General features: G+C 41.0%; 1 protein-coding gene across 2 annotated transcripts in view; it reads left to right on the top strand.

Annotated features, from left to right (window-relative positions):
- csmd2 (CUB and Sushi multiple domains 2) overlaps nucleotides 1-24,822 on the top strand; it is a 1,704,811-nt gene that overhangs the window by 1,354,968 nt on the left and 325,021 nt on the right. For both annotated transcript variants that reach the window (XM_043717868.1, XM_043717867.1), the window contains one exon: nucleotides 4,253-4,379. In XM_043717868.1, coding sequence (XP_043573803.1) covers nucleotides 4,253-4,379 — 127 coding nt within the window. The remainder of the gene's footprint in view (nucleotides 1-4,252; nucleotides 4,380-24,822) is intronic.

Here is a 24,822-nt window from a genome sequence, read left to right as displayed (position 1 = left end):
GCTACAATTTTATGCTTAAGAAAATGGCAAAGTCTTTTGGTGAAAGGAGTTAGACTGTATAAACTCTAAAGCACTGTTTCCTTGTATCTGCATTCTCACTGACCAAATCTACAGAGACTGTCTGTCTCTAACCTTTAAGAGCTGAATGTGGTCATGCTTTGGAAATAACACCCATGAACTAAATACGCAGGATGGAATCTTCCATTTTCTTTTCACATCTTGTTCACATGCTTGCCAAGGCACCCTTGCTGACTCTCCAGACAAATGCCTGCCATCACTTCAAGTCAGGCAGTATTGAGGACAGTAGTGGGCACTCCTCAGAAATCAAGTCCCCAGTTGCAGAGGACCCACTCAATGAGACCTGCCAGCCAATCAGAGGCTGGCGGTTTTAGCATTCAGCATCACCACGTAGAGCACCGTGACTGCTGCTAGAACAAGGTTGTCAGGTAAGTGTTTTGTGGTGAAGAGTGTCTGGGTCATGAGGAGATTGGAAACAAGGCCAGGGCAGATAGCTCTCAGCACTCACCTTCCCTAATCCTATGTACAGTTCAGGAATTCCCCAATACCTGCCACTGATAGGCTACCTGCCCTGGTTTACCACCGTCACTGATGGCTGCCTGACATTTGTCTCACCTTGAGCTGAAATTAAAGCAGCCCATATGAGAGTTGTCCCTTAAAGTCCCTTATTGAATTGGTCACTTAAGAACCTCAATTGGCAGGGTGGAAAATCAAGCATGGGTTTTCCCATCCAGAACTTAATTCAGGTGAAGGTGAGGTGGTGGCAGGGTTCTAATGCAACACCATCCATCTCATTAATGTGCCTTCCCACCTCATTGCCTCAGAAACTGGAGGATTCTGTCCACTGATACATTTTGTGGCTGTAACTTTATACATTGATAGTAGGTATCATCTTCCTATTTAATTTGCCTAGCTGTAATGTTGGCTCCACATCCTTGGATATCAGGAACCCTATTGGATTTTTAAAATCCTTGTCTGAAAAGAGTCTACTTAATCTTTGATCTTTTGTGGAAAGTGGTGGAAAACATACACTTCCCAAATTTATACAGGAAAAGTGCAGTAGCACAACCAACACTAAGACAATATACTATTAAAAGTGTTTCTGGATATATATTTCTGTTTAGTAGAAAATAAATTAAAAGTGCAATTGTAAAATTCTCATTTTTCCAATGTCATGTGAGGGGGAGTGTTTATCCTGCCTCATTTTTATACTGGCTATTGAAAATAACACTTAAAAATGTTCAGAACTGTTGGATTTTTCACACTTTGCTTTTGTGTATTGACATCTCCCCCTCTGAGATTTTTAACCAACCTGTTCAAATATAATACACATCTGGAACAGCTGAGTCTTTCTCATCCAGAGGTAGGAACACTGCCACCAGACCACAAGAGGCCTATTTTTTTTCTTCAATAGTAATCTTAAGTGAGAAGTGTAACAAATTATAATTTAGATTCTGGATGATTGCAGAATGATTACAGAAGTATGAAGATCTACAGTTTGGAAGAAAAAAATTGAGTCAAGGTAGTAGGTGTTAATTGATGACATTTTCAACTACCTAAGATGCACCCATCTGAGGGGGTAGACTAGACATTACTTTTAAGGGTTTTCTGAAAGATGACATGTTTGACAGTGCAGCTCTCCCTCACTACTGTTACAGATCAATGGAATGAGGGGAGCAAAGGAGTCACTTCACAGGAACCAGCTCTAGTATATATAAACATCTGATTCATTGCCCGGTGGCTCAGTGGTTAGCACTGCTGCCTCATAGCACCAAGGTCCCAGGTTTGATTCCAACCTCAGGTGACTGTCTGTGTGGAGTTTGCACATTCTCCTCATGTCTGCGTGCTCCAGTCTGGAGCACCCGGAGAAAACCCATGCAGACCCGAGGCCGGAATTGAACCTGGGACCCTGGTGCTGTGAGGCAGCAGTGCTAACCAGCTAACCACTGAGCCACCGTGCCGCCCTTAATTCATCCAGTAGAATCCCATTAGACTTTAAAAACATGTTTAAATCTGCATCATTGTTTTAATTTCTCATTTAATCTTGTTGAATTATTAGTCAGTGCCAACCTGGTAAGACTCTTTCAAAAGTAATTACCTTGTTACCTGACAGCAAAAGAAGCAAGAGTACGAGAAGGTCTATGGGCACTCAAGCCTGCTGTGCTGTCCAGTAAGACCAAGGCTGACCTTTGACCTCAGCTTCACCTTCTTGTCCAATTAAAATATCCTTTCATTCTCTTAAAGTCTAAGACTCCATTTATCACAGTCTTGAAAATGCTCAATGACTGAACATGAACATCTGGAGTTGAGAATTCATAACCCTCTGAGAAAGCTATATCTTTAGTCAAGCCTTTATTCCGAGTCTAAGTTCCTCAATTCTGGAGTCTTCAGACAGGGGAAACACAATCTTAGCATCCACCCTGACTGAAGTTTCAGAATTATAATAAAACTGTCAAATATTAACTAACAGCTTCATATAACAGTTGCATCTGGATTTTCTTACTATCTGGGAAAAAATGTGGGAGTTGAGATTGCTGTCTTCTGTCAATTGTAGCTGACTTTCTTCTTTAATATTAGAGTGGTGCTGGAAAAGCACAGCAGGTCAGGCAACATCCGAGAAGCAGGAAAATCAACATTTCGGGCAGGAGCCCTTCATCAGGAAGAAGGCTGGGAGCCTTTGGGGTGGATAGATAAATGGAAGGGTGTGGGGCTGGGGAGAAGGTAGCTTAGAGTGCAATAGGTGGATGGAGGTGGGGATAAAGTTGATAGGTCGGAGAGGAAGGTGGAACGGATAGGTGGGAAGGAAGATTGGCAGGTAGGACAGGTCATGAGGATGGTGCTGAGCTGGAAGGTTGGAACTGGGGTAAGGTGGAAGGAGGGGAAATGAGGAAACTGGTGAAGTCCACATTGATGCCCTGTGGTTGAAGTGTTCCAAGGGGGACGATGAGGCATTCTTCCTCCAGGCATCAGGTGGTGAGGGAGTGGCGATGGAGGTGGCCCAGGACCTGCATGTCCTTGGCAGAATGGGAGGGGGAGTTGAAATGTTCAGCCATGGGGCAGTGAGGTTGATTGGTGCGGGTGTCCCGGAGAAGACATCCAGTCTCCCCAAGGTTGTATTTAACCTTTCTTCTTTAATATCCTTATTTCTGAATTCAGAGGTCTTCTAATTCACTGATGAGTCTTCACTGTGTTTCTAGATATTACTCTCATGTTACTTCTATGCTTCCAAGGCAGCCTTCATTACCATTGCATATTGTGAAAATTCAGAATGAGCAAGGAACAGGTAAAATGAAAGGGTCTCAAACCTCTCACTTGCTTACCTTTTCTTATTGCTGTCTCACCCAAGGGTAATCTTGTTTTTAAAACCAAAAGATGATCTGTGATTTCTGTGCTGTTGTTCCTTTTCTTGCAAAGTGATGAATCAACAGGTCCAGTTGAATCTGTGGAAATCATTGCTACCCAAGGCTGTGGAAGCCAAATCACTGAGTGTATTTAAGACAGAAATAGATAGTTTCTTGATTAGGAAGGGGATTGAAGGTTACTGGGAGGAGGCAGGAGGATGGGGTTTAGACACATATTAGCCATGATCGAATAGTGGAGCAGACCTGATGGGCCAATGGGCCTAATTCTACTCCAATATCTTGTGGTCCTCTTGTGTGCAGTAGACAACAGACTGAAGGCTGAGAGGCCAGACCATGGTCAGAGGCTACAATATTGCATCGTAGCTTTCGTAATAAGTAACTAATTTACTTCATTGGAGATGTGTTAATCTAAAACAAGTTACTAATTTAACTTTAGCTCATTATTTCACTGGTCCCTCTGATCATGCTGAGCTACATCATTCCATGTTGGATATTCATGCAAGGAGAGCATATTCCTCCTTTTCTGAAGCCATGAAATGAACTCAAAGAAATTATGAAAATTGAGGTTGTGTTGGTGCAGACCATCTTCCTTTGATAGAATGCAAGTAAATGTCAGTTTTTATTTTTGGAAAATAGAACAAATATTTGACAGTTTTGAAGGGCAACTCAGAATGACTGCTGAAGAAAATGAAATTAATTGTTTCTCTGATAGAACAGGAATTATACATGCAAGATTTATAATTATAATTTAGCAGCTCCATATTTCACTCATGCTTTCTGCAGCTCTTCCCTATTGTAACTTCTAATATCAGTCTTCACTTTTTTGCATGAATCATTCAAACATTGTTTTCTCACTCTATAAATATTGCCAGCTGAATGTGGAGGTCACATCATCGGAGAAACTTCCGGAAGAATCTTTTCACCTGGGTACCCAGCACCATATGACCACAATCTTCACTGCACCTGGTCTGTGGAAGCAGATCCTGGCAGTACAATCGGGTAAGAAAACCATTCAGTTAACGACAAAGAAATCTTAGTTAAAAATTACTCCGTGGGCATATAATTAAAAAGCTTTTATACATTTTCTAGGTTGTTTCGGCTTTGAAAGCTGCAGTTAGGTATAAATATTAGCCCTCATTTATGGTAACATTAAATGTGATTTGCATGTAAATTGTTAAATGAAGCAGATGTACATTATCCCTTGAAGTTGTGATTAAATGAATAACTTTCAGTTGAAAGACGTTCAACCGGCAATTCCCAGAAAACAAAAGCACCACATCCAACCATCCCTTAAGTATTGTTTAGATATACATTTGGGCTGCATTTGCTGTCAAATTGTATTAACCACTCTGAAAATGATACACAAGTTTGCACTGAAGACCCTTTCCAATCTGAGCGACCGAGTGGTGAGGGGCAGAGATACAGTGGAGAAAGATGAGGTACAAATTAGGATGGCAGTTTCTTACACCGAGTGTGGGAGAAATTCCTCCTTTGGGAAGATCAATTTTGAGCGTGATGTATGATGGAAAGAGTTAGAGAAGACTGAAGTGAATTATAATTTTGTTTTGTTAGTTGGGCTTGTTTGTATTGATAACTTGATAAATTCCACCATTGGAATTCATTTTTAATTAATCGATGAACGATATAAACTTCTGCTTCCATCTGCAATACATTGTTTTATTTACAACTGTACAATTGGGTATAATTGCAGACTTGACCCATGAAAATGCTATTGCAAAAAGAATTGGCTAAATGAATACTTGCGAGCTTGAAGAAGAAAATAGAGAGTAAATGCACCATAATGGGACATTAATGTTTTGTAATACATCTAACTTAATTATTTCATACATTCATGAGGGAGATGAGGAAAAGTATGTCATTCAGCTCCTTAAGCTTGTCTTTGTTTTCACGAAGAACATTTCTGCGTTGCACATAAGTTCCACTTTATTGCCTTTGCTCTAAATATCCTTATCTCAACATATGATTGATCTTATTTCTTGTAAGCTTCGATTGTCACTGCATTTACTGCCTTTTGAGTTAGAGAGGTACAAAGTTTTACTGATAAGGGAAAGCTTATCTGCCTGCGAAGTAAATTTTCATTATCTATCTATAGACGCAGTACAAGTACACAATCTGTTATCCAAAACATTCAGGACCAGCTGATTTTCGAAATTTGGAATTTTTCAAATTTTGGAACAAGTGGTAGTTTGACGGTGGAATTTAATAAAATTTTACCAAGCAGAAACTCACTATGAGTAATGTGGGCCCTGAGACAGAATTGAGGCCTACCAATGCTGGGCCACGCCCACCCATGTCATATCTGAGTGACACACATCAAGTGGGTGTGGAGTTGGGTTAACTGTTTGCAAGCCAAACAATCTTGTTAATGAGATAGAAATTTCATGAAGAAACCTTTGGATTTTGGAGCTTTTTGTATTTCCGGATTTTGGAAAACGTCTACCTATACTGGGAAAGATTAGCATTTCTGTAGTGCCATTTATTGACCATAGCATCACAAGCTGATGTTCTAAACATATGGGGAGGCAGCATTGTAGTTGTAATATCATGGGACTAATCTTATAGAGACCCAGAGTAATATTATGGGCACATGACAGAAGGTGAAATTTTAATTAAGTAATAATCTAGAATGTAACCAGAGTTGATTGACATTTTTTTAAAAAAAACATCTGAGTTTCCTTTGAGGAAGGAAATGTCCCATCCTCATATGGTTTTGTCTACATGTGACTCCAGACCCGCAGCATTTGATTGATTCTGAAATGGCCGAGTGTCCCCCAGCGTTCAAAGGCAATCAAGGGTGTGCAATAAATGCTGGCCTAGCTAATGGCATCAGAACCCCATGAACAAATGAAGCAAATGTGTTTTGAAGTGTGGTCACTATTGCCAATTAGGAAGTGTAGCAGCCAATTTGTGTAAAGCAAGCTGTCACAATGTGATAAAGACAGGGTAATTCATTCAAGTCACGTGGAATAAGCACTGATTTGGAAATTGGACACCTCCTCTGCTCTTCTTCGAAACAGTAGCATGACATATTTTACGTATACCTGTGAATGCAGGCTGTACCTCAGTATAGCATCCTATTTAAAAGACAGCACCAGAGGGTATTCCACTTCCTTTAAGTGACAACCTCCATTTTCATATTATAGAGTCATACAGTCATAGAGATGGACAGCATGAAAACAGACTCTTCGGTCCAACTCGTCCATACCGACCAGATATCCCAACCCAATCTAGTCCCTGGCCCATATCCCTCCAAACACTTCCTATTTATCTATCCATTCAGATGTCTTTGAAATTTTGCAATTGTACCAGCCTCCACCACTTCCTCTGGCAGCTCATTCCATATACGTACCACCCTCTGCGTGAAAAAGTTGCCCCTTAGGTCTATTTTGTATCTTTCCCCTCTCTCCCTAAAACTATGCCCCACCTCAGGGAAAAGACTTTATCTATTTATCCAATCCATGCCCCTCATGATTTTGTAAACTTCAATAAGGTCACCTCTCAGCCTACGACTCTCCAGGGAAAACAGCCCTAGCCTATTCAACCTCTCCCTATGGCTCAAATCCTCCAACCCTGGTAACATCCTTGTAAATCTTTTCTGAACCCTTTCAAATTTCACAACAGCTTTCCAATAGGAAAGAGACCAGAATTGCACGCAATATTCCAACAGTGGCCTAACCAATGTCTTGTACCACCACAACATGGCCTCCCAACTCCTTTACTCAATACTCTGACCAATAAATGAAAGCATACCAAATGCCTTCTTCATTATCCTAGCTACCTGCAACTCCACTTTCAAAGAGCTATGAACCTGCACTCCAAGGTCTTTTCGTTCAGCAACGCTCCCAAGGACCTTACAATTAAGTGTATAAGTCCTGTGCTTTCCCAAAATGCAGCAGCTTACGTTTATCTAAATTAAACTCCATCTGCCACTTCTCAGCCCATTGGCTCATCTGATCAAGATCACATTGTAATCTGAGGTAATCTTCTTCTCTTCTTCTATGTGTGTCATCTGCACACATACTAACTATACTTCTTATGCTCACATCCAAAACATTTATATAAATGATGAGAAGTAGTGGACCCAGCACCAATCCTTGTGGCCCTCCACTGGTCACAGGCCTCAAGTCTGATAAACTGCCCTCCATCACTACCCTCTGTCTTCTACCTTTCAGCCAGTTCTGTATCCAAATGGCTAGTTCTCTCTGTATTCCGTGAGATCTAACCATGCTAACCAGTCTCCCATGGGGAACCTTGTCAAACGCCTTACTGAAGTCCATATAGATCACATCTACTGCTCTGCCCTCATCATTCCTCTTTGTTTCTTCTTCAAAAAACTCAATCAAGTTTGTGAGACAAGATTTCCCAAACACAAAGCCATGTTGACTATCCCTAATCAGTCCATGCCTTTCCAAATACATGTAACATCCTGTCCCTCAGGATTCCCTCCAACAACTTGCCCACCACTGACATCAGGCTCACCGATCTGTAGTTCCCTGGCTTGTCCTTACCACCTTTCTTAAACAGTGGCACCACGTTAGCCAACCTCCAGTCTTCCGGCACCACACCTGTGACTATCAATGATACAAATATCTCAGTAAGAGGTGCAACAATCACTTCCCTAGCCTCTAACAGAGTTCTAGGGTACACCTGATCAGGTCCTGGGGATTTATCCACTTTTATGCGTTTCAAGACATCCAGCACTTCTTCCTCTGTAATATGGACATTTTTCAAGATGTCACCATCTATTTCCCTACATTCTATATCTTCTGTGTCCTTTTCCACAGTACACATTGATGCAAAATACTCATTTAGTATCTCCCCCATCTTTTGCGGCTCCACACAAAGGGTACCTTGCTGATCTTTGAGGGGCCCTAGTCTCTGCCTAGTTACTCTTTTGTCCTTAATGTATTTGTAAAAATGCTTTCGATTCTTCTTAACTCTATTTGCCCTTTTTGCCGTCCTGATTTCTCTCTTAAGTATACTCCTACTGCCTTTATACTCTTCTAAGGATTCACTCGATCTATCCTGTCTACATCTGACATATGCCTCCTTCTTTTTCTTCACCAAACCCTGAATTTCTTTAGTCATCTAGCATTCTCTACACCTACCAGCCTTCCCTTTCACACTGACAGGAATATACTTTCTCTGGACTGTCCTCTCATTTTTGAAGGCTTCCCATTTTCCAGCCATCCCTTTACATCTGCACCCAATCAGCCTTTGAAAGTTGTTGCCTAATACCATCAAGTTGGCCTTCCTCCAATTTAGAAATTCAACTTTTAGATCTGGTCTATCCTTTTCCATCACTATTTTAAAACTAATAGAATTATGGTCGCTGGCCCCAAAGTGCTCCCCCACTGACACCTCAGTCACCTGTCCTGCCTTATTTTTGCACCTTCTCTTGTAGGTACATCCACATGCTTTCTTGTGCACACTTAACAAATTCTTCTCCATCTAAACCCTTAGCATGATGGCAGTCCCAGTCTATGATTTGGAAAGTTAAAATCCACTTCCTTAATCACCCTATTATTCTTACAGATAGCTGAGATCTCCTTACAAATTTATTTCTCAATTTTCCTCTGACTATTAGGGGGTGTATATACAATCCCAATATGGTGATTATCACTTTCTTATCTCTCAGTTCCACCCAAATAACTTCCCTGGATGTATTTCCAGGAATACCCTTCCTCAGTATAGCTGTAATGTTATCCCTTATCAAAAACACCACTCCCCCTTCTCTCTTGTCTCCGTTTCTATCCTTCTTGCAGCATTTGTGTCCTGGAACATTAAGCTGCCAGTCCTGTCCATCCCTGAGCCATGTTTCTGCAATTGCTATGATATCCCAGTCCCATGTTTCTAACCGTGCCCTGAGTTCATCTGCCTTCCCTGTTAGGCCTCTTGCTTTGAAATAAATGCAGTTTAATTTATCAGTACTACCTTGTTCTGTGCTTTATCCCTGCCTGCCCTGACTGTTTGACTTGCCTTTGTTCTCAACTGTAATAGTCTCAGATTGATCTCTTTCCTCACTATCTCCCTCCATCCCACCCCGCCAACTTACTAGTTTAAATCCTTCTGAGCAGCTCTAGCAAATCTCCCTGCCAATATATTAGTCCTCTTCCAATTCAGGTGCAATCCGTCCTTCTTGTACAGGTCACTTCTACCCCAAAACAGCTTGCAGTGATCCAAAGTGTGAATCCTTCTCCCATACACCAGCTCCTCAGCCATGCATTCATCTGCTCTACCCTCCTGTTCCTGCCCTCACTAGCTCGTAGCACTGGGAGTAATCCAGATATTACTACTCTTGAGGACCTCCTTTTTAAATTCCTGCCTAACTCTCTGTAATCTCCCTTTAGAATCTCAACCTTTTCCCTTCCTATGTCGTTGGTTCCAATGTGTACAATGACCTCCTGCTGGTCTCTCTCCTCCTTGAGATCATTCTACACCCTCTCTGAGATATCCTTGATCCTGGCTCCAGGGAAGCAACACACCATTCTGATTTTTGGTTGCTGGCCACAGAAATGTCTGTCTGTATCTCGGACTAGAGAATCCCCTAAGACAGTCGATCACATGGAATCCGACGTACCTCTCATTACATTAGAGCAAGTCTCAATACCAGAAACTTGGCTGTTCATGCTACGTTCCCCTGAGAATCTGTCACCCCCTACATTTTCCAAAACAGCATACTTGTTTGAAATGGGGATAGCCACAGAAGGCTCCTGCACTAGCTGTCTACCTCTCTTACCTTTCCTGGAGTTAACCCCTCTTTGTGACTGTATCTGAGACTTCCCCCCTTCCAATTCCATCCGTCACATCCCCTTGCCCTTGTAAATTCATTATTGCCTCTAGCTGCCTCTCCAACCGATCCATTCGATCTGATCGGATTCGCAACTAACGGCATTTATTGCAGATCTAATCATCAGTATTCTGTAAACTCTCCCTAAACTCCCACATCCGACAAGAAGAGCATATCACTCTATGAAGGGCTTCTTTCAACCTACAGTACCAGAAAATTGCACTGTCTTATTCTTCTGCAAAACACTGCTCTAGTTTAAATTAATACTTATGGCTTATATTTTAAATTTAATCAAGAGACATAGCTCAATAAAACATAATCAAGAAAGAACCTACTCTACACACGACTGCAGACTTATTTTGAGGCCACGCTTAAAATATCCACTTATCTGTTGCTGTGCTGTGACCTCTCCCAGCAGGTTCCTCCAAGATCAGTTGTGAATGTCACTGTTTTTTTAATTTTCCCTGATGCACTCCAATGTCCAGCGATGGATGAATTCAAACAGCAAAGGCAGTAACTGCTAACCCTGTCAGTTTACAATATGGGTTTCTTTCTTTCTCTCTCTCTCTCTTTCTCTTTCTCCACCATGTGCTTCCTTTGTCTGTTCTTCTACCTTTTAAAAGTGCTGTTTTGACTTTTTTCTCCAAAGTTCCAAAATAATGCAACAGCATATAACACAGTAATTGCTGCTCCTGGAATTTGAGGAAATCACCTCTAGCACCTAAAGTACCTCAAAAAAGGAGCAACTGTTACAGCCAGAAATTTTTCCCATCCTCCATCTCGGATTACATGTCCAACACTGAGCAGATGGGTGAGAGAAGAATAGAAGTTAACAGATCAGAAAAGTCTTTAAAAAGGCTGAACTTTCAACTTGGTCACCTCAGCTTTGGCAAAAATCAAGATGGTCATCATACACACCTGATATTATCGATTCATTTTTCTGAATATCTTGTAGTGACTAACCTCTCTTCACATTAAGCATGTATGAAAACCTTTGATTTTTTTTCTCTGATAATGATCTTTGTTGCAATCCAGAAAGATTATTAGTGTCACTTACAACTAACAGGATGATCGTGATGTGCATCCAAATAATTCAGTGGAGGGTGATCATCATAGGATCCGGCCATTCGGCCCATAGAGTCCACACAGACCCTCCAAAGAGCATCCCACCCTGTCCCAGCATTTCCCATAGCTGATCCATTTCGCCTGCACACTATGGGCCATTGGCATGGCCAATCCACCTGACCTGCACATCTTTTGGACTATAGGAGGAAACAGGAGCATCCAAAGGAAACTCACTCAGACATGGGAAGAATGTGCAAACTCTACACAGACAGTCACCTGAGGGTGGGATTGAACCTGAATCCCTGGCATTGTGAGGCAACAGCACTAACCACTGAGCCACTGTGGTGCCTGCAATACTGAGATTGGTCTTCTGAATGGGATTAATTAAAGCATTTGTTTCACCATGCATGTGTATTAAGAATCTCTCCAGGCTTAGTGCAATGAAAATTCATTAAAAAATTAATGAGATACATACAACTGAGTCAATAGACATGCAAAGAAGCAATTTAAGTATGCTGGTGAAAACATGGTTTAAACTCTTTTAGACAAGAGCACTCTTCGAAAGAATAAGAGGAGGATTTGTTGACTCTCTGACTCTTCAACACAATTGGGGCTGAGATAATTATGCAGACCATTAATATGCAATTAATTGTTGCTTTCCAAGTTTGTAGGTAATTTATATTCTTCCTCTCTACTCTAAGCTGTGCATGAGTCCCTTGTTACCAGGTGGGGAGTTCATCATTGAAATGGTTATGGGAAGAGCATGAAGCTATGAAACAATTTTTAACTCCATATCTCCATTTAGATATGGAGCTCCATAACATAAAAATGCACTTGGCTTGAAAAGGGCAATAATGAATATACTCAACTCATCAGAGAGCATTGTTCTTGACCAAATCACAAAGTAGATTCTGAGATAGATGGTAGTGCTGGGAAAATTAAAGGTCCGATAATTTCTGAATTCCCTTTCTAGTGCATGACTTAGCTCTTGTAGCACAGAGCTAATGCCAGGTCATTGTCAATCAGCTGACTAACCTATCTTACCCCATTATCTACTGGAATTTTGTTGTCACAAGCAAACAAAAGGACTGGGAATGTTCAGGAGTATTTGAAACAGACCAAAACATCTTGAAGTTGTGCAATACAACACTTTAATCCCTCATCCGTGTTAACTCTATCATTCTCCACATTTCAGTAATTGATCTAAAAATGTACCACACTTAGAGTCACAGAGACGTACAGCATGGAAACAGACCCTTTGGTCCAACTCGTCCATGCCGACCAGATATCCCAACCCAATCTAGTTCCACCTGCTAGCACTTGGCCCATATCTCTCCAACCCTTTTTATTCATATACCCATCCAGATGCCTTATAAATGTTGCAATTGCACCAGCCGCCACCACTTCCTCTGTCAGCTTATTCCATACACGTACCGCCCTCTGCGTTAAGATGTTGCCCCTTAGGTCCTTTTTATATCTTTCCCCTCCCACCCTAAACCTATGCCCTCTAGTTCTGGACTCTCCCACCCAAGGGAAAACACTTTGTCTGTTTATCCTCATAGTTTTATAAACCTTTATAAGGTCAGCCTCCGACGTTCCAGGGAAAACAGCCCCAACCTGTTCAACCTCTCCCGAGAGCTCAAATCCTCCAACCCTGGCAATATCCTTGTAAATCTTCTCTGAACCCTTTCAAGTTTCACAACATACTTCCAATAGGAAGGATACCAGAATTGCACGCAATATTCAGACAAGTGACCTTACCAACGTCCTGTACAGCCACAACATGACCTTCAAACTGTTGTACTCAATACTCTGACCAATAAAGGAAAGCATACCAAATGCCGCCTTCACTATCCTAGCTACCTGCAACTCCACTTTCGAGGAGGTATGAACCTGCACTCCAAGGTGGCTGTTCAGCAACACTCCCTCGGACCTTCCCATTATGTGTGTAAGTCCTGCTAAGATTTGCATTCCCAAAATGCAACACCTCCCATTTATCCGAATCAAACTCCACCTGCTAATCCTCAGCCAATTGGCCCATTTGAACAAGATCCCATTGTAATCTGAGGTAACCTTCTTTGCTGTCCACTACACCTCCAATTTTGGAGTCAGCTGCAAACTTACTAACGATACCTCTTATGCTCACATCCAAATCACTTATATAAATGATGAAAAGTAGTGGACCCAGCACCGATCCTTGTGGCACTCCACTGGTCACAGGCCTCCAGTCTGAAAAACAACCTTCGGCTACCACCCTCTGTCTTCTACCTTTCAGCCAATTCTGTATCTAAATGGTTAGTTCTCCCTGTATTCCATGAGATCTAGCCTTGCTCACCAGTCACCCATGGGGAATCGATAGATTATCAAATTTATCCTCAGCAAATGTTGTCTTTTGAATATGCTTGGTCACTTAGTTTTAGGTAGGCAAAAGTGAGGACTGCAGATGCTGGAAACCAGAGTTTAGATCAGAGTGGTGCTGGAAAAGCACAGCAGGTCAGGCAGCATCTGAGGTGCAGGAAAATCGACGTTTTGGGCAAAAGCCCTTCGTAAGGAATAGTCCTGAATATTCCAGAATATTCCTGATGAAGGGCTTTTGCCCGAAAGTATTGATTTTCCTGCTCCTCGGATGCTGCCTGACCTGCTGTGCTTTTCCAGCACCACTCTGATCTAAACACCTATTTTTAGGTTGCAAGCCTGAGGGGCATTTCAAATTCCATTGCTGGATTGTAACATTTGAATATCGCAATCAGTTTGATTGATAGCTCAGGGGTTTGTTAAAATCTTCAACTGCCTGACAGTGAGATGGGAGGCAACCACAGTACACTCATCAAATCAAGAAAGAATCCTGATTGTTAGCTGGTGATGCCATGATGTGGTAGAATGCTGACCCATGCAGGGCTGCATGGCCTGCAGGCCAGCAATTCTGCACACTGTTGTGCCTCAGATGTTGCAGTACAGAAGAATTGCCAGCGGAAACCACAGGAGGAAATAAAGCAATCAGTTCGTCTCAAGTCTCTCTCTCTCTCTCTCTCTTCTCTATGGAGCATCACTGTCCAAAACCAGTCTCTCCACTTGGTGCATGGAAAGTGTCAAATGCAGTAGATAAGATGAATTAAAACAATGTGATCGATCATGTTTATTCAGATTTGTGAAGAACTTTATATCTCATGGTTAATTTATATTGCAAATAGTCTTTACATCAATCATAACAAGACAGGTTTTTATTCAGTGGTGAATTCATTTGTAATAATAAACCACTTACAGGTGAGACTTTGAAACAGAGCTAAATGGAAAATGAATAAGAGAGCAGACAATAGTTTCATAAGAAAGGTTGTTTTGTTTTTCAAATTGTGCTTAATCCAATGGGAGAGAATGTATTTTTGTTTGAGTATTACGATTTTATTTATCCAACTCGCCGCTCTAAACAATTTTGGTAGTAATTTGTCTTTCACAGTACCTTTGATCCCATGCCTCACAAAAATTCATGTTTGAAAATACTTAGAGAATCCAAAGCTCGATTTCTGGTAGATCTTATATTTTCCAATGAGAATCTGAGTCACGGGATGGTTTCAGGTGGCCTTTATTGCAGCTTTATTTTGGGTACAGCTTTGTTACTCCAGAGTAATAAGGCACAGAAAAAGCTTCAGAATATCAACTTATACCGTTTAAACTTATCGCGGAATCCCATCTCCCCCGCACCCCCCTTTGTTTACTATTGGTCAGCAGTGCTGAATTATCCTGTCGTAAGTGGATCTCTGATACAGCATCTTCTGCACTTCAGGCTTGCCTCAGCAATTTACTTGCTGTCATGTACACAGTTTTAACTGTTGATAGTCGCTAACCCGAAGGAAGTAATGCTGCACTCAGCAATTTCAAAGTATTTTCAAAGACGTTAGTCATGTCATTGAACAACAAAGAGATGGACAGCCTTGTGGTCCACTTCCTAGGTCTCCATGGTTTCATGATGTTACCAGATTCTCTTTTTTCCTTGTAATGATATGGGGGCTACTTTTGCTGTCTGAGAATGGTTTGCTCTCATAATTTTATTTGAAACATTTCCCTTAATGCCTTTAGTGCTAGGTGAATCTATAACTACTTCAGAATCTAAGTCTATGATTACCTGAAGAATCTTAACTAAAAAAAACTGAAGAATCTTAGTGTTGTAACAGATTGATTGAGTAATTCAAGAGCACTGAGTAGTGTGAAATGTTCTTATATATGTCTTATGCGTAAATAGCTGTAGCTGCATATTTTATCTCAGTTCAGTAACCTAGCGTCTACAGAGCTCTATTGTTCTACTGTCACCCATGTTCTGCTGCATTAGCCATCTTTGCAAACTGTATCCACAATTCATGAGAAAATGGCTTGTTATATCAAATGTAGACAGTATATGAATGTGTTTGCATCTAACATTATCAGTGGTGAAATCAGAAAGATTGGATTGGAATAAAATGCTTTTACTACAGGGATTTCGATTCCCAAAGGTCTGGCCCATTGGATTTTCATCCATTGGCCACTTTTTAGAAGTGCGTGGGATCACCCACAAAACATAGGATAACCTGATCGTAACTTGCACCTGCCACTCAATTGGTTCATACGTGAAGATTGGGTATTTGGGTGGCAACTTCAGGAGAAAAAAGCTTTTTGTTTTTATAATGAGCTATAAAATTTTTATGTCCTTATGCATGTTGTCTGCAATCAAGGTCACCCCAGACGATGTTTCCACACCTTGACCAGTTTAATTAATCTGCTCCCAAATATGTTCATGCATATGAAGAAGAACATAATCATAGCTGCAACTTGCATTTAACACTTGTAAGTCTCATACCTGTGAGGTAGCAATGCAAGTAGCTTTAAAATTGTCTTGCTGTGCTTATAAATGTAAATTTACTCAAGGGTCAATGTTGCAGCAAGTGCTTGGCAATTTCATTCTGTAGACTCAGCATTGAGCATTCTTTGTGTTTATGTTCACCCTCAAGATAGCTGTTAGATCCTGCTTTTCTTTGTGATCACCTTTACTCTTGTGCTTTGTCCTCCAACATCTCATAAGAGCTTATGGAGGCTTAAAAAAAACCCACTGAGCTGATTTCTACCAATATACCATATTTGTGCTGTCACACACAATCCCCAGCCTGTTTAATCTCCAGAAGAAAATAAATCAAAAAGTAACATATCCAGCAAGATGATCTCTCTGAAAATTCCTCCCAGAACTCCAAAGGTAATCAAGTCACAGTCAGGATATTAATTTCATATCAAAGTCCCTGTTATTCACTTGTGACTGGTTGCATTTCAGATGATATTCCCATAGTCCCAACAGGAATGCAACCATCATAAACCAGAGTCGATTATCCATGCCTTTACTCCCTCTCAGAGCCAGCCATCAGTTCTTTTCTTAATCAGGTAGTTCCCAATCCTGTTATCAAGGACATTAATGACGAGAATGTTGTTGTTATGAATAGAAAAGTATCAGTATATTTTCCTGACTTCATACTTGATATGTCCTTTCCCTGGACCAATTTAACACTCCAGAACTGCAAATATCTGGCTGATATTGATAGAATTTCATATATTTTCAAAGTTTCTATATCATACAGTAAATCCAGCTTCCATTTTATTGTGGGACAAATGAATAAGTTATTCACACCACACCCCCCCCATAAGAAACTGGAGCTGAATCTTCTCAGGCCCTGAGTGATGGTCATGTTGTCACAGCCTCCTGTGCTGCTCAAACTACGTGGCAAGGTTCACTCCAGGAGCGGCAAGTCCCCAATTGATGCTCTTTATTACTAGTTAAATGAGTTGTGATCTTATTTAGCTGGCCATACAGCTGTCAGAAAAACTCGAGAATGGGATTTCTTGATGGGTTCAACTGCCACTTGTTCCAAACGACCTCCATGTCTGACATTTTTCTGGCATGCTCCAAGGGAACAGACACCCCATATCCACAGAAATTAGCATTCAACATGTGACACTCTCTATGAACACTTATGGCCTATCTCTGATCCACTTACAGAACAATTCTGTACTTCACTGATTCACCTTGGGATGTACAAACTACTATTATTACAATATTTTGGCAAGGATTCTGTGCTCAGGGTCGAGAGCGTGGTGCTGGAAAAGCACAGTAGGTCAGGCAGCATCTGAGGAGCAGGAAGATTGTGATTTCGGGCAAAAGCCCTTCGTCAGGAATGAGGCCTCACTCTCGACTCTGATCTCCAGGATCTGCAGTCCTCACTTTCTCCGAAACTGTGCTCAGGGGCATGCATTTAACTTGTGGACTGGACCTTTGGGCTCTGCACTCACTCAACCTGATCAATTTTGATTAACAGTCCCTCGATATGACTGAAATCTGATGTATTTGTAACTCCCTCACTAACAATGGCAGTGGTTCCCCTAATTGCTCGGACAGGACTGACCGCAAAATCTCCTCGGACCATACTGGGTCGATTCCCCTGCCTGTGAGGTAAGCAAGTGGATGACTGACTCTGACAAAGCCTCTGGACTATGTGCAAACTGTGCCCATGCCTGATGGTCCCAGAACTCCCTGATAGATGAGTGCTCCCCCCTTGACTGGACGGAGGGCCAAGTCCTACCCAATTTGTGCTATGGCCATTTGGTTGAATGAATGTGCAGTATTTGTGCCAGAGGCAGCTGGCACATGCTCTAGTCTTATATTGCCCTCTTATAGTGCAGTCACCAAAATGGTCCTCTTGTTCAAGACAATTAAATATTTCCAAGCAGCCCTTCTCCCTATCCACACTAAAGAGCACCCTCAAATGCCACTAGTGACAGCTTTTACATCTGGCTGACATTCAATGCATGAACAGCTTGGCATAGCAAGGCAAGGCATGGCTGGGGTGAGTATGAAAGTTGTTGAGAGCCATGTGAGCTGCCCTGAGACCCAGCCTGGTCTCCTTCATGAGCTGGATCCCTGTCCATGGACACAAAGTGTCATTACAACAGCCTTCACAATAATGGTTGCCACTGTGCCCTACAGTGCATTTTCTGTGCCTCGTGAGCGGTCTTTTTTTTTTTTAGATTAGATTACTTACAGTGTGGAAACAGGCCCTTCGGCCCAACAAGTCCACACCGACCCGCCGAAGCGCAACCCACCCATACCCCTACCTTTACCCCTTAAACCTAACACTATGGCCAATTTAGCATGGCCAATTCACCTGACCCGCACATCTTTGGACTGTGGGAGGAAACCGGAGCACCCGGAGGAAACCCACGCAGACACGGGGAGAATGTGCAAACTCCACACAGTCAGTCGCCTGAGTCGGGAATTGAACCCAGGTCTACAGGCGCTGTGAGGCAGCAGTGCTAACCACTGGGCCACCGTGCCGCCCATAAGTCTGTTAGTGTATCAAAGAGATGTGAAGGTGGTTGCAAGGATTTTGCAGATTCGAGAAGTCTGTATCCTTGACAAAGGGAGTGCTTGGCTGGTCCAGGTTGATCAGGCCCTGAGATGCTGTAGTCCAGTGTCCAACATGAGGTTGCTTGGCTCAAGTGGTATGCTGAATATGCTGGCCATATTTCCTGATTTTCTTCACAATTTTTTTTCTGATTTTAAGACCATAAGACATAGGAGCAGAAATTAGGCCTATCAGCCCATTCAGTCTTCTCTGCCATTCAATCATGGCTGATAAGTTTCTCAACCCAATTCTCCCACTTCCTCCCCATAACCCTTGATCCCCTTGATACTGAGGAAACTTTCTATCTCAGTCTTAAACATACTCAATAACCTGGCCTCCACAGCCTCCTGTGGCAATGAATTAAGTTTTATTATCAAATTTTCCTGATGTGAAAATGGTTGGTGAGTTTTCTAAGATGGATGTCAGAGTATCAATGAGTCGAGTTGAGGGTAACAGAAAGTTTAATATGTATTAATCCTTGTCAATTAGCATTTCCCCATTACCGATTGAGAATCTTGATGTGCAGCTAGTGAAGAGCGGGAAAGGTGGAGTGAGATGGTGTCAGTGTTGAGATGGGCCTCACTGCACACATTACTCAAGTCTTCCACACATCTCACACAGAACCCTATAAAATTCCACCCTCAGTTTCTGCTTTTACCTTTACATTGGATATACTAATGTTTTGCATCATAATGATGAGAATCAAGAGGATCTGAAAGTGTGGTGCCATAACAACCCATCTTTTGACATTCACATTTTTACCCCTACAGAAAATATTTGTTTTATGTTCATTTTTATGTCCTGACATCAGCAGATGGTTTTTGCAGAAATTTTGAGTGCAAGGTAATGTCGGTAAGATTATTGTAGAAATGGGCATAGATTTCACAAAGAGCACATTCAACTGGACTCAAAATGTTAACTCTGTTTCTCTCCACAAGTCTTATCAAACTTGCTGACTTTCTCCAGCACTTTGTATTATTTTCTGATCTCCAGCAACTACAGTATTTTGCTTTTATAATATAAATTTTGACAGATCAAGGATGTTCCAGGGATGCTGTTTGAATTTGCATCACCTGTAATAATATAGCAGCTGAGCTAGCACACATTGACCATAGATCCAGCTATGCCAGAATTGAAAGGAATGATCAGGAGAAGTACATACACAAGTGGACAGAGGCCAGAGTTCTGCACCTGAACAGTTAATTTACACTTTGGAGAGCTTTGGATTTATTTTAACAAGTTTAAAACAAGAAACTAGAAGGATTTGAGGAAGGGCACTCTGAGTCATGTTGGAGGGATGCTGTACTTGATGGGAGGTGCAGTAATGCAAGTGTCTCAACTGAAGCGATCACACACACCTCATACTTTAGCGCCCTCAGCAGTTCAATCAGTAAATTGACTCTGAAGCTGGACCGTCACTTCAGTGAACTGGAACTGCATTTCACACAATGGAAGTGGCAGCATACCTGCACTCTTACTGCAAAATTCAGAACGTGTATAGGCATGCATCTGTGCATCTTCAATCAGAGACTTAGTATAGTTAATTCTCAACAAATCTAAGTCTGTCCTATGGGATTATGCTCAATAGGATTGAATTGATGAATGATAACTTCTCATCTCTGTCAAATTCATCTAATTAATAGGTCTCCTCTCTATGGTTGTGTTAAAAATATTTTTGGCAAGGAAGGAGGAGGAGAAAGAATCGAAGGTAGAATTATGAATTACAAAATGGACATAAACTTATATTCTAACTGAGCTATGGAGTAAAATTGGTGCTTGTTTATTCATGTGAACACATTCATTTGTGGTTATGTATTGTTATACAGTGCAGCATAGCTGGTGCAAAGTGATATTGAACATTGACTCCACCTGATTCAAAATGTGTGGCGCTGGAAAAGCACAGCAGGTCAGGACCATGTAGAGTCATTTAGGAGAAAGTGGTGACTACAGATGCTGGAGAGTCTGAGTCGAAAAGTGTGGCACTGGAAAATAACAGCGACTCTGACTCTCCAGGATCTGCAGTCCTCACTTTGTCCTAGTGCCTGACCTGCTGTGCTTTTCCAGCGCCACACTTTTCGACTCTGACTTTCCATCATCTGCAGTCCTCCCTTTCTCCTAGTTGACTCTCTACGGTCCACTTCGTACAAATTCCCAGCTTCAGCTGAACTGTTGGGGTAGTAGTGACTGCAGAGAAGATGAGGAGTGATGAACAATGATGTAAGGGGAAGTGAGCTTCTCTGCAGTGAAGGAGGGGGTAAAATGCTGAGAGTGAGTGAATGTTGCTCCCTCTTCTGAGCCTCCTAGAAGCAATTTGTTCATGGGCTCTTGAATATTAAAATATTTTTCCTTTAGTTGAAAAGTCCTCAGCCAAATTTTGCTCTGAAGGCAGGAGGTGAGACTAATTGATCTCTTGTTTATGCGTATCAGGTATAGCAACATCAAGTGAGGCAATGTATGTGAAATAAGAATGTTCAAAAGATGCTGTCCAAAGTTGTACAATTTCTGCTTAGCTTTCCAAAAGCAACATCTTCTTGTCAGCCTCACTATTGAAATCGATCCAATGGTCTGATTTTCTTATGGATTTGAATTGAACTCACCTTAGAGCATCAAAATTTGCTGAAGTCCTTGAATGGACGTTGCCATTTGATAAACTTTCTTCACCAGTTAAGTTTTGTGACCTTTTGTACTGAAGATTGCTGAAAATTATTTTTCTTATGGAATCGAGCTCTATGAACATTTGAGGCCATATAGAATGGGGCTGTTATATTGTGTCTTAGGGTCATTGTGTATGTATAGCCTTAAGAGACATGCTCATGATACCATCCCTGTAATGTAGCATGTAAACTGAGAGCATAAAGGTGACATACTCCATCTCACCTCAACTACTTAAAGCGTAGCAGTCTACTGGAAGTATTTTCCTCTGTTGTAACCTATAGTCTAGGACTAACCCAGACACTCATTTGCCTAAGGAATGTAATGTTTTTACATGATAGTCATTTGTAATAAATGTCTGTTAGAACCTTCAACACCACAATATCTATATCCAGTTTATATTATGGAAGATACACATTACTGCATGGGGACAAATTCACACTGGACAAGCAACAATGTATATCATCAAATAATTAATTTGAAATATAGTTAATGATGACTGTAGAGTCTGAATAGAATGTGTAAATTAGAGTAAAGAATAACCCATCAAAAAAGGGAAATGTAAAGGGAAAGCAAATTTAGAATACAGAGAAAGAAAGACTTTTTTTGTTATTCAAAAGACATCGCTGGCTCGGCCAGCATTTATTGCCCATCTCAAATAGAAAAGATAAATGTAAACTTTCTTTGTAATATCTCCAACACCAATGAAAATCTGAAGAAAGGAGACTCCATAAAAGTATAAGTTAATTTTCAGGGTCAGAAAAAATACATTTTTTTTTCATTTCTTTAAAATATGTGCTGAAATAGATAAGTCCTTACTTTCTATGCTGAATTTAGTCCAAGTCTACTCTGTAAGTATGGGAATCTTGCACACATTAAGTTTTTGAGTGGGAAACCAGGTAGCAAAATGAAGCTAATGGTAGATTGATGCATCTCCAGCACCGATTTTCAGATTTCTGCATTCATGAGCTTCAGTGTTAGATTTATTTACAGGATTACACATGCCCGCCTTCCTTCCTCACCAACATCCCATATCCTAATAGTATTCCTTTCTAAGTGCTCAAGTTACTCAATGTTTTTGCATGTGAATCTTTAGCGCTGATAAAGTAATTAACACTTCATTAATACTCACTTATTTTAATTGAGAAAGTTTAGTAAATCCTTTGAACTGTTACAGCCCTTCTAAGGATGTGGTGTTAGTTAATGCTGTTAGATCTTTTTCACATTAAAATAGTTTCCAATTAGAGGTGCAGGTTCTCATTTCTTCATTTTTCTTTTTGTATCTGCTTTTCCTTTCTGCCTTTGTCTCCCTCTTTTAATATGACCTTTCATTCTTTTTACATTTATTTATCTATCTGATTCAATGTTGGAATCACTAACTTTAATTTACACTTGTTTCCTTTTAATGTTAATCTGACAGTTGTTCATCGACCTGAACCAACTCTGGTTTCATTTTTACTCACGTTCTAATCCCTTATTTCCTTCATTGCTCTTTTTTTTTCAGCCATTCTAGTTTAAAGCACAGAAAAGTAAAAAGTTGCTGTAATAAATTATTACTGAAGTCTGGATTTTACTGTCAGCTATGACAGTGTCCATGATTTTCAGGCAGATTCTGAAACTGATGAATCATAAACAACCACTATTTTCAGAACAGCAAAAAGTACCAATGGGCACAAATTTAATTGATAGAATACTGCAGTGGCGCTGTAAATTTCCTCATTATCGCTCTCTGCAGTTGACAGCAAAATTATTATCGCCACCTCCCCAGATTGCTGTTATAAATGGCTCTGTTGTTGTGCTTGGATTCAGCTCACGCTTATATTTTCAATCCTTTCGCACTCCTGTTGCTCCAAATCCATGATGCTCTTTTTCCTGTTGCCTTTTCCTGGTTGTGTGCATATTGTGTGGGCTCTTAATTATCCGACATTGAATGACAGGCGAGAATACATTATAGCTGAAAATGTGTTGCTGGAAAAGCGCAGCAGGTCAGGCAGCATCCAAGGAACAGGAGAATCGACGTTTCAGGCACAAGCCCTTCTTCAGGAATGAGGAAAGTTTCTCCTGTTCCTTGGATGCTGCCTGACCTGCTGCGCTTTTCCAGCAACACATTTTCAGCTCTGATCTCCAGCGTCTGCAGTCCTCACTTTCTCCTCGAGAATACATTACAGCCAAAAACAACTTTGTATACAGCAACGTCCAATTAACGGTTATATCACAGGCTGACTGACTATCCTGCTTCGTGGAAAACATATGTTGCTGATTCTACACTGGGGGTGATTGCTAGGAATATGTTATAAGGCATCTTATGTGTGATGTGATGAGGCAGTAAATTAACATGAAAAAATTAATGTAACTTTTAATGAGCCAAGAGAAGCTGAAATGCTCCTCCCAGGCCCAAATTACAGCATTGCTGAGCACCATGATAAGGCACCCCCTGCTGTTCACCTTTGATCCACTGCCAGGGAATCAGCTGAGGCCAGAGCTAGGCAAACAGGACTAAAACTCTTGGAGGGTGATCTTCCTGTAAGAACGGAATAGACACGAGGTTGTCTTCCACAGATTTTAGCTTTAAGTATCTTTACTCAGGAAACAACTCTGAGTTAGGAAGAAGAAATTGCCACCTTTTTGATTTACTCTTTGTAGTGAGGGAGGAATATATGAAAATTTGCATCAGTGTCCTTAAGTGTTTGACAATGACTTGAGGTTAGGAGAAAGTGAGGACTGCAAATACTGGAGATCAGAGTCGAGAATGTGGTGCTGGAAAATCATTACAGGTCCGACAGCATCCAAGGAACAGGAGAGTCAACGATTCGGGGCTAAGCCCTTCATCAATTCCTGATGAAACGTCGATTCTCCTGCTTCTCGGATACTACCTGACCTGCTGTGCTTTTCCTGCACCACACTCTCGACTAAGACTCTGAGGTTGCTGACTACAGAATTAAACTGGAGTATAGCCCCACCCCTCAAGATTGGGGACTAATGATTTTTCTGAGATTTGAAGCTTAAGAAATAATTATATTTTGTTGAATGAAACACAAAGTTAAAAGATGAAAGATAATTACAAATATTATTGTTGAGTCACTACACTTGAAACATTAACTCTGCTTTCTTTCCATAAATGCTGCCAGATTTGCAGAGTTTCTCCAGTATTTTTTTTGTCTTTGTTTTACATTATTGTAAAATGGCTGACATCTGATAGCACAGACTCAAGTACTGGATTTTTTTTCACTTCAGACAATTCATTCCTTTCCCCTTTTAACAGATTTGTAAAGTAAAGGCAATACTGTTTGAGAATTAAATTCATTGATTCTTGCTGCATAATATTTTTCATTTAATGTTCCATACAGAATTGTACATAGATTAGATTACTTAAAGTATGGAAATAGGCCCTTCGGCCCAACAAGTCTACACCGACCCTCCAAAGAGCAACCCACCCATATGCATTCCTCTACATTTATCCTTTCACCTAACACTGCAGGCAATCTAGCATGACCAATTC

The sequence above is a fragment of the Chiloscyllium plagiosum genome, chromosome 27 (assembly GCF_004010195.1).
Source record: "Chiloscyllium plagiosum isolate BGI_BamShark_2017 chromosome 27, ASM401019v2, whole genome shotgun sequence".
Classification (NCBI taxonomy): Eukaryota; Metazoa; Chordata; class Chondrichthyes; order Orectolobiformes; family Hemiscylliidae; genus Chiloscyllium; species Chiloscyllium plagiosum.
Note: the sequence above shows the minus strand (reverse complement) of the source record. Positions and strands in the feature narration are given on the sequence as shown.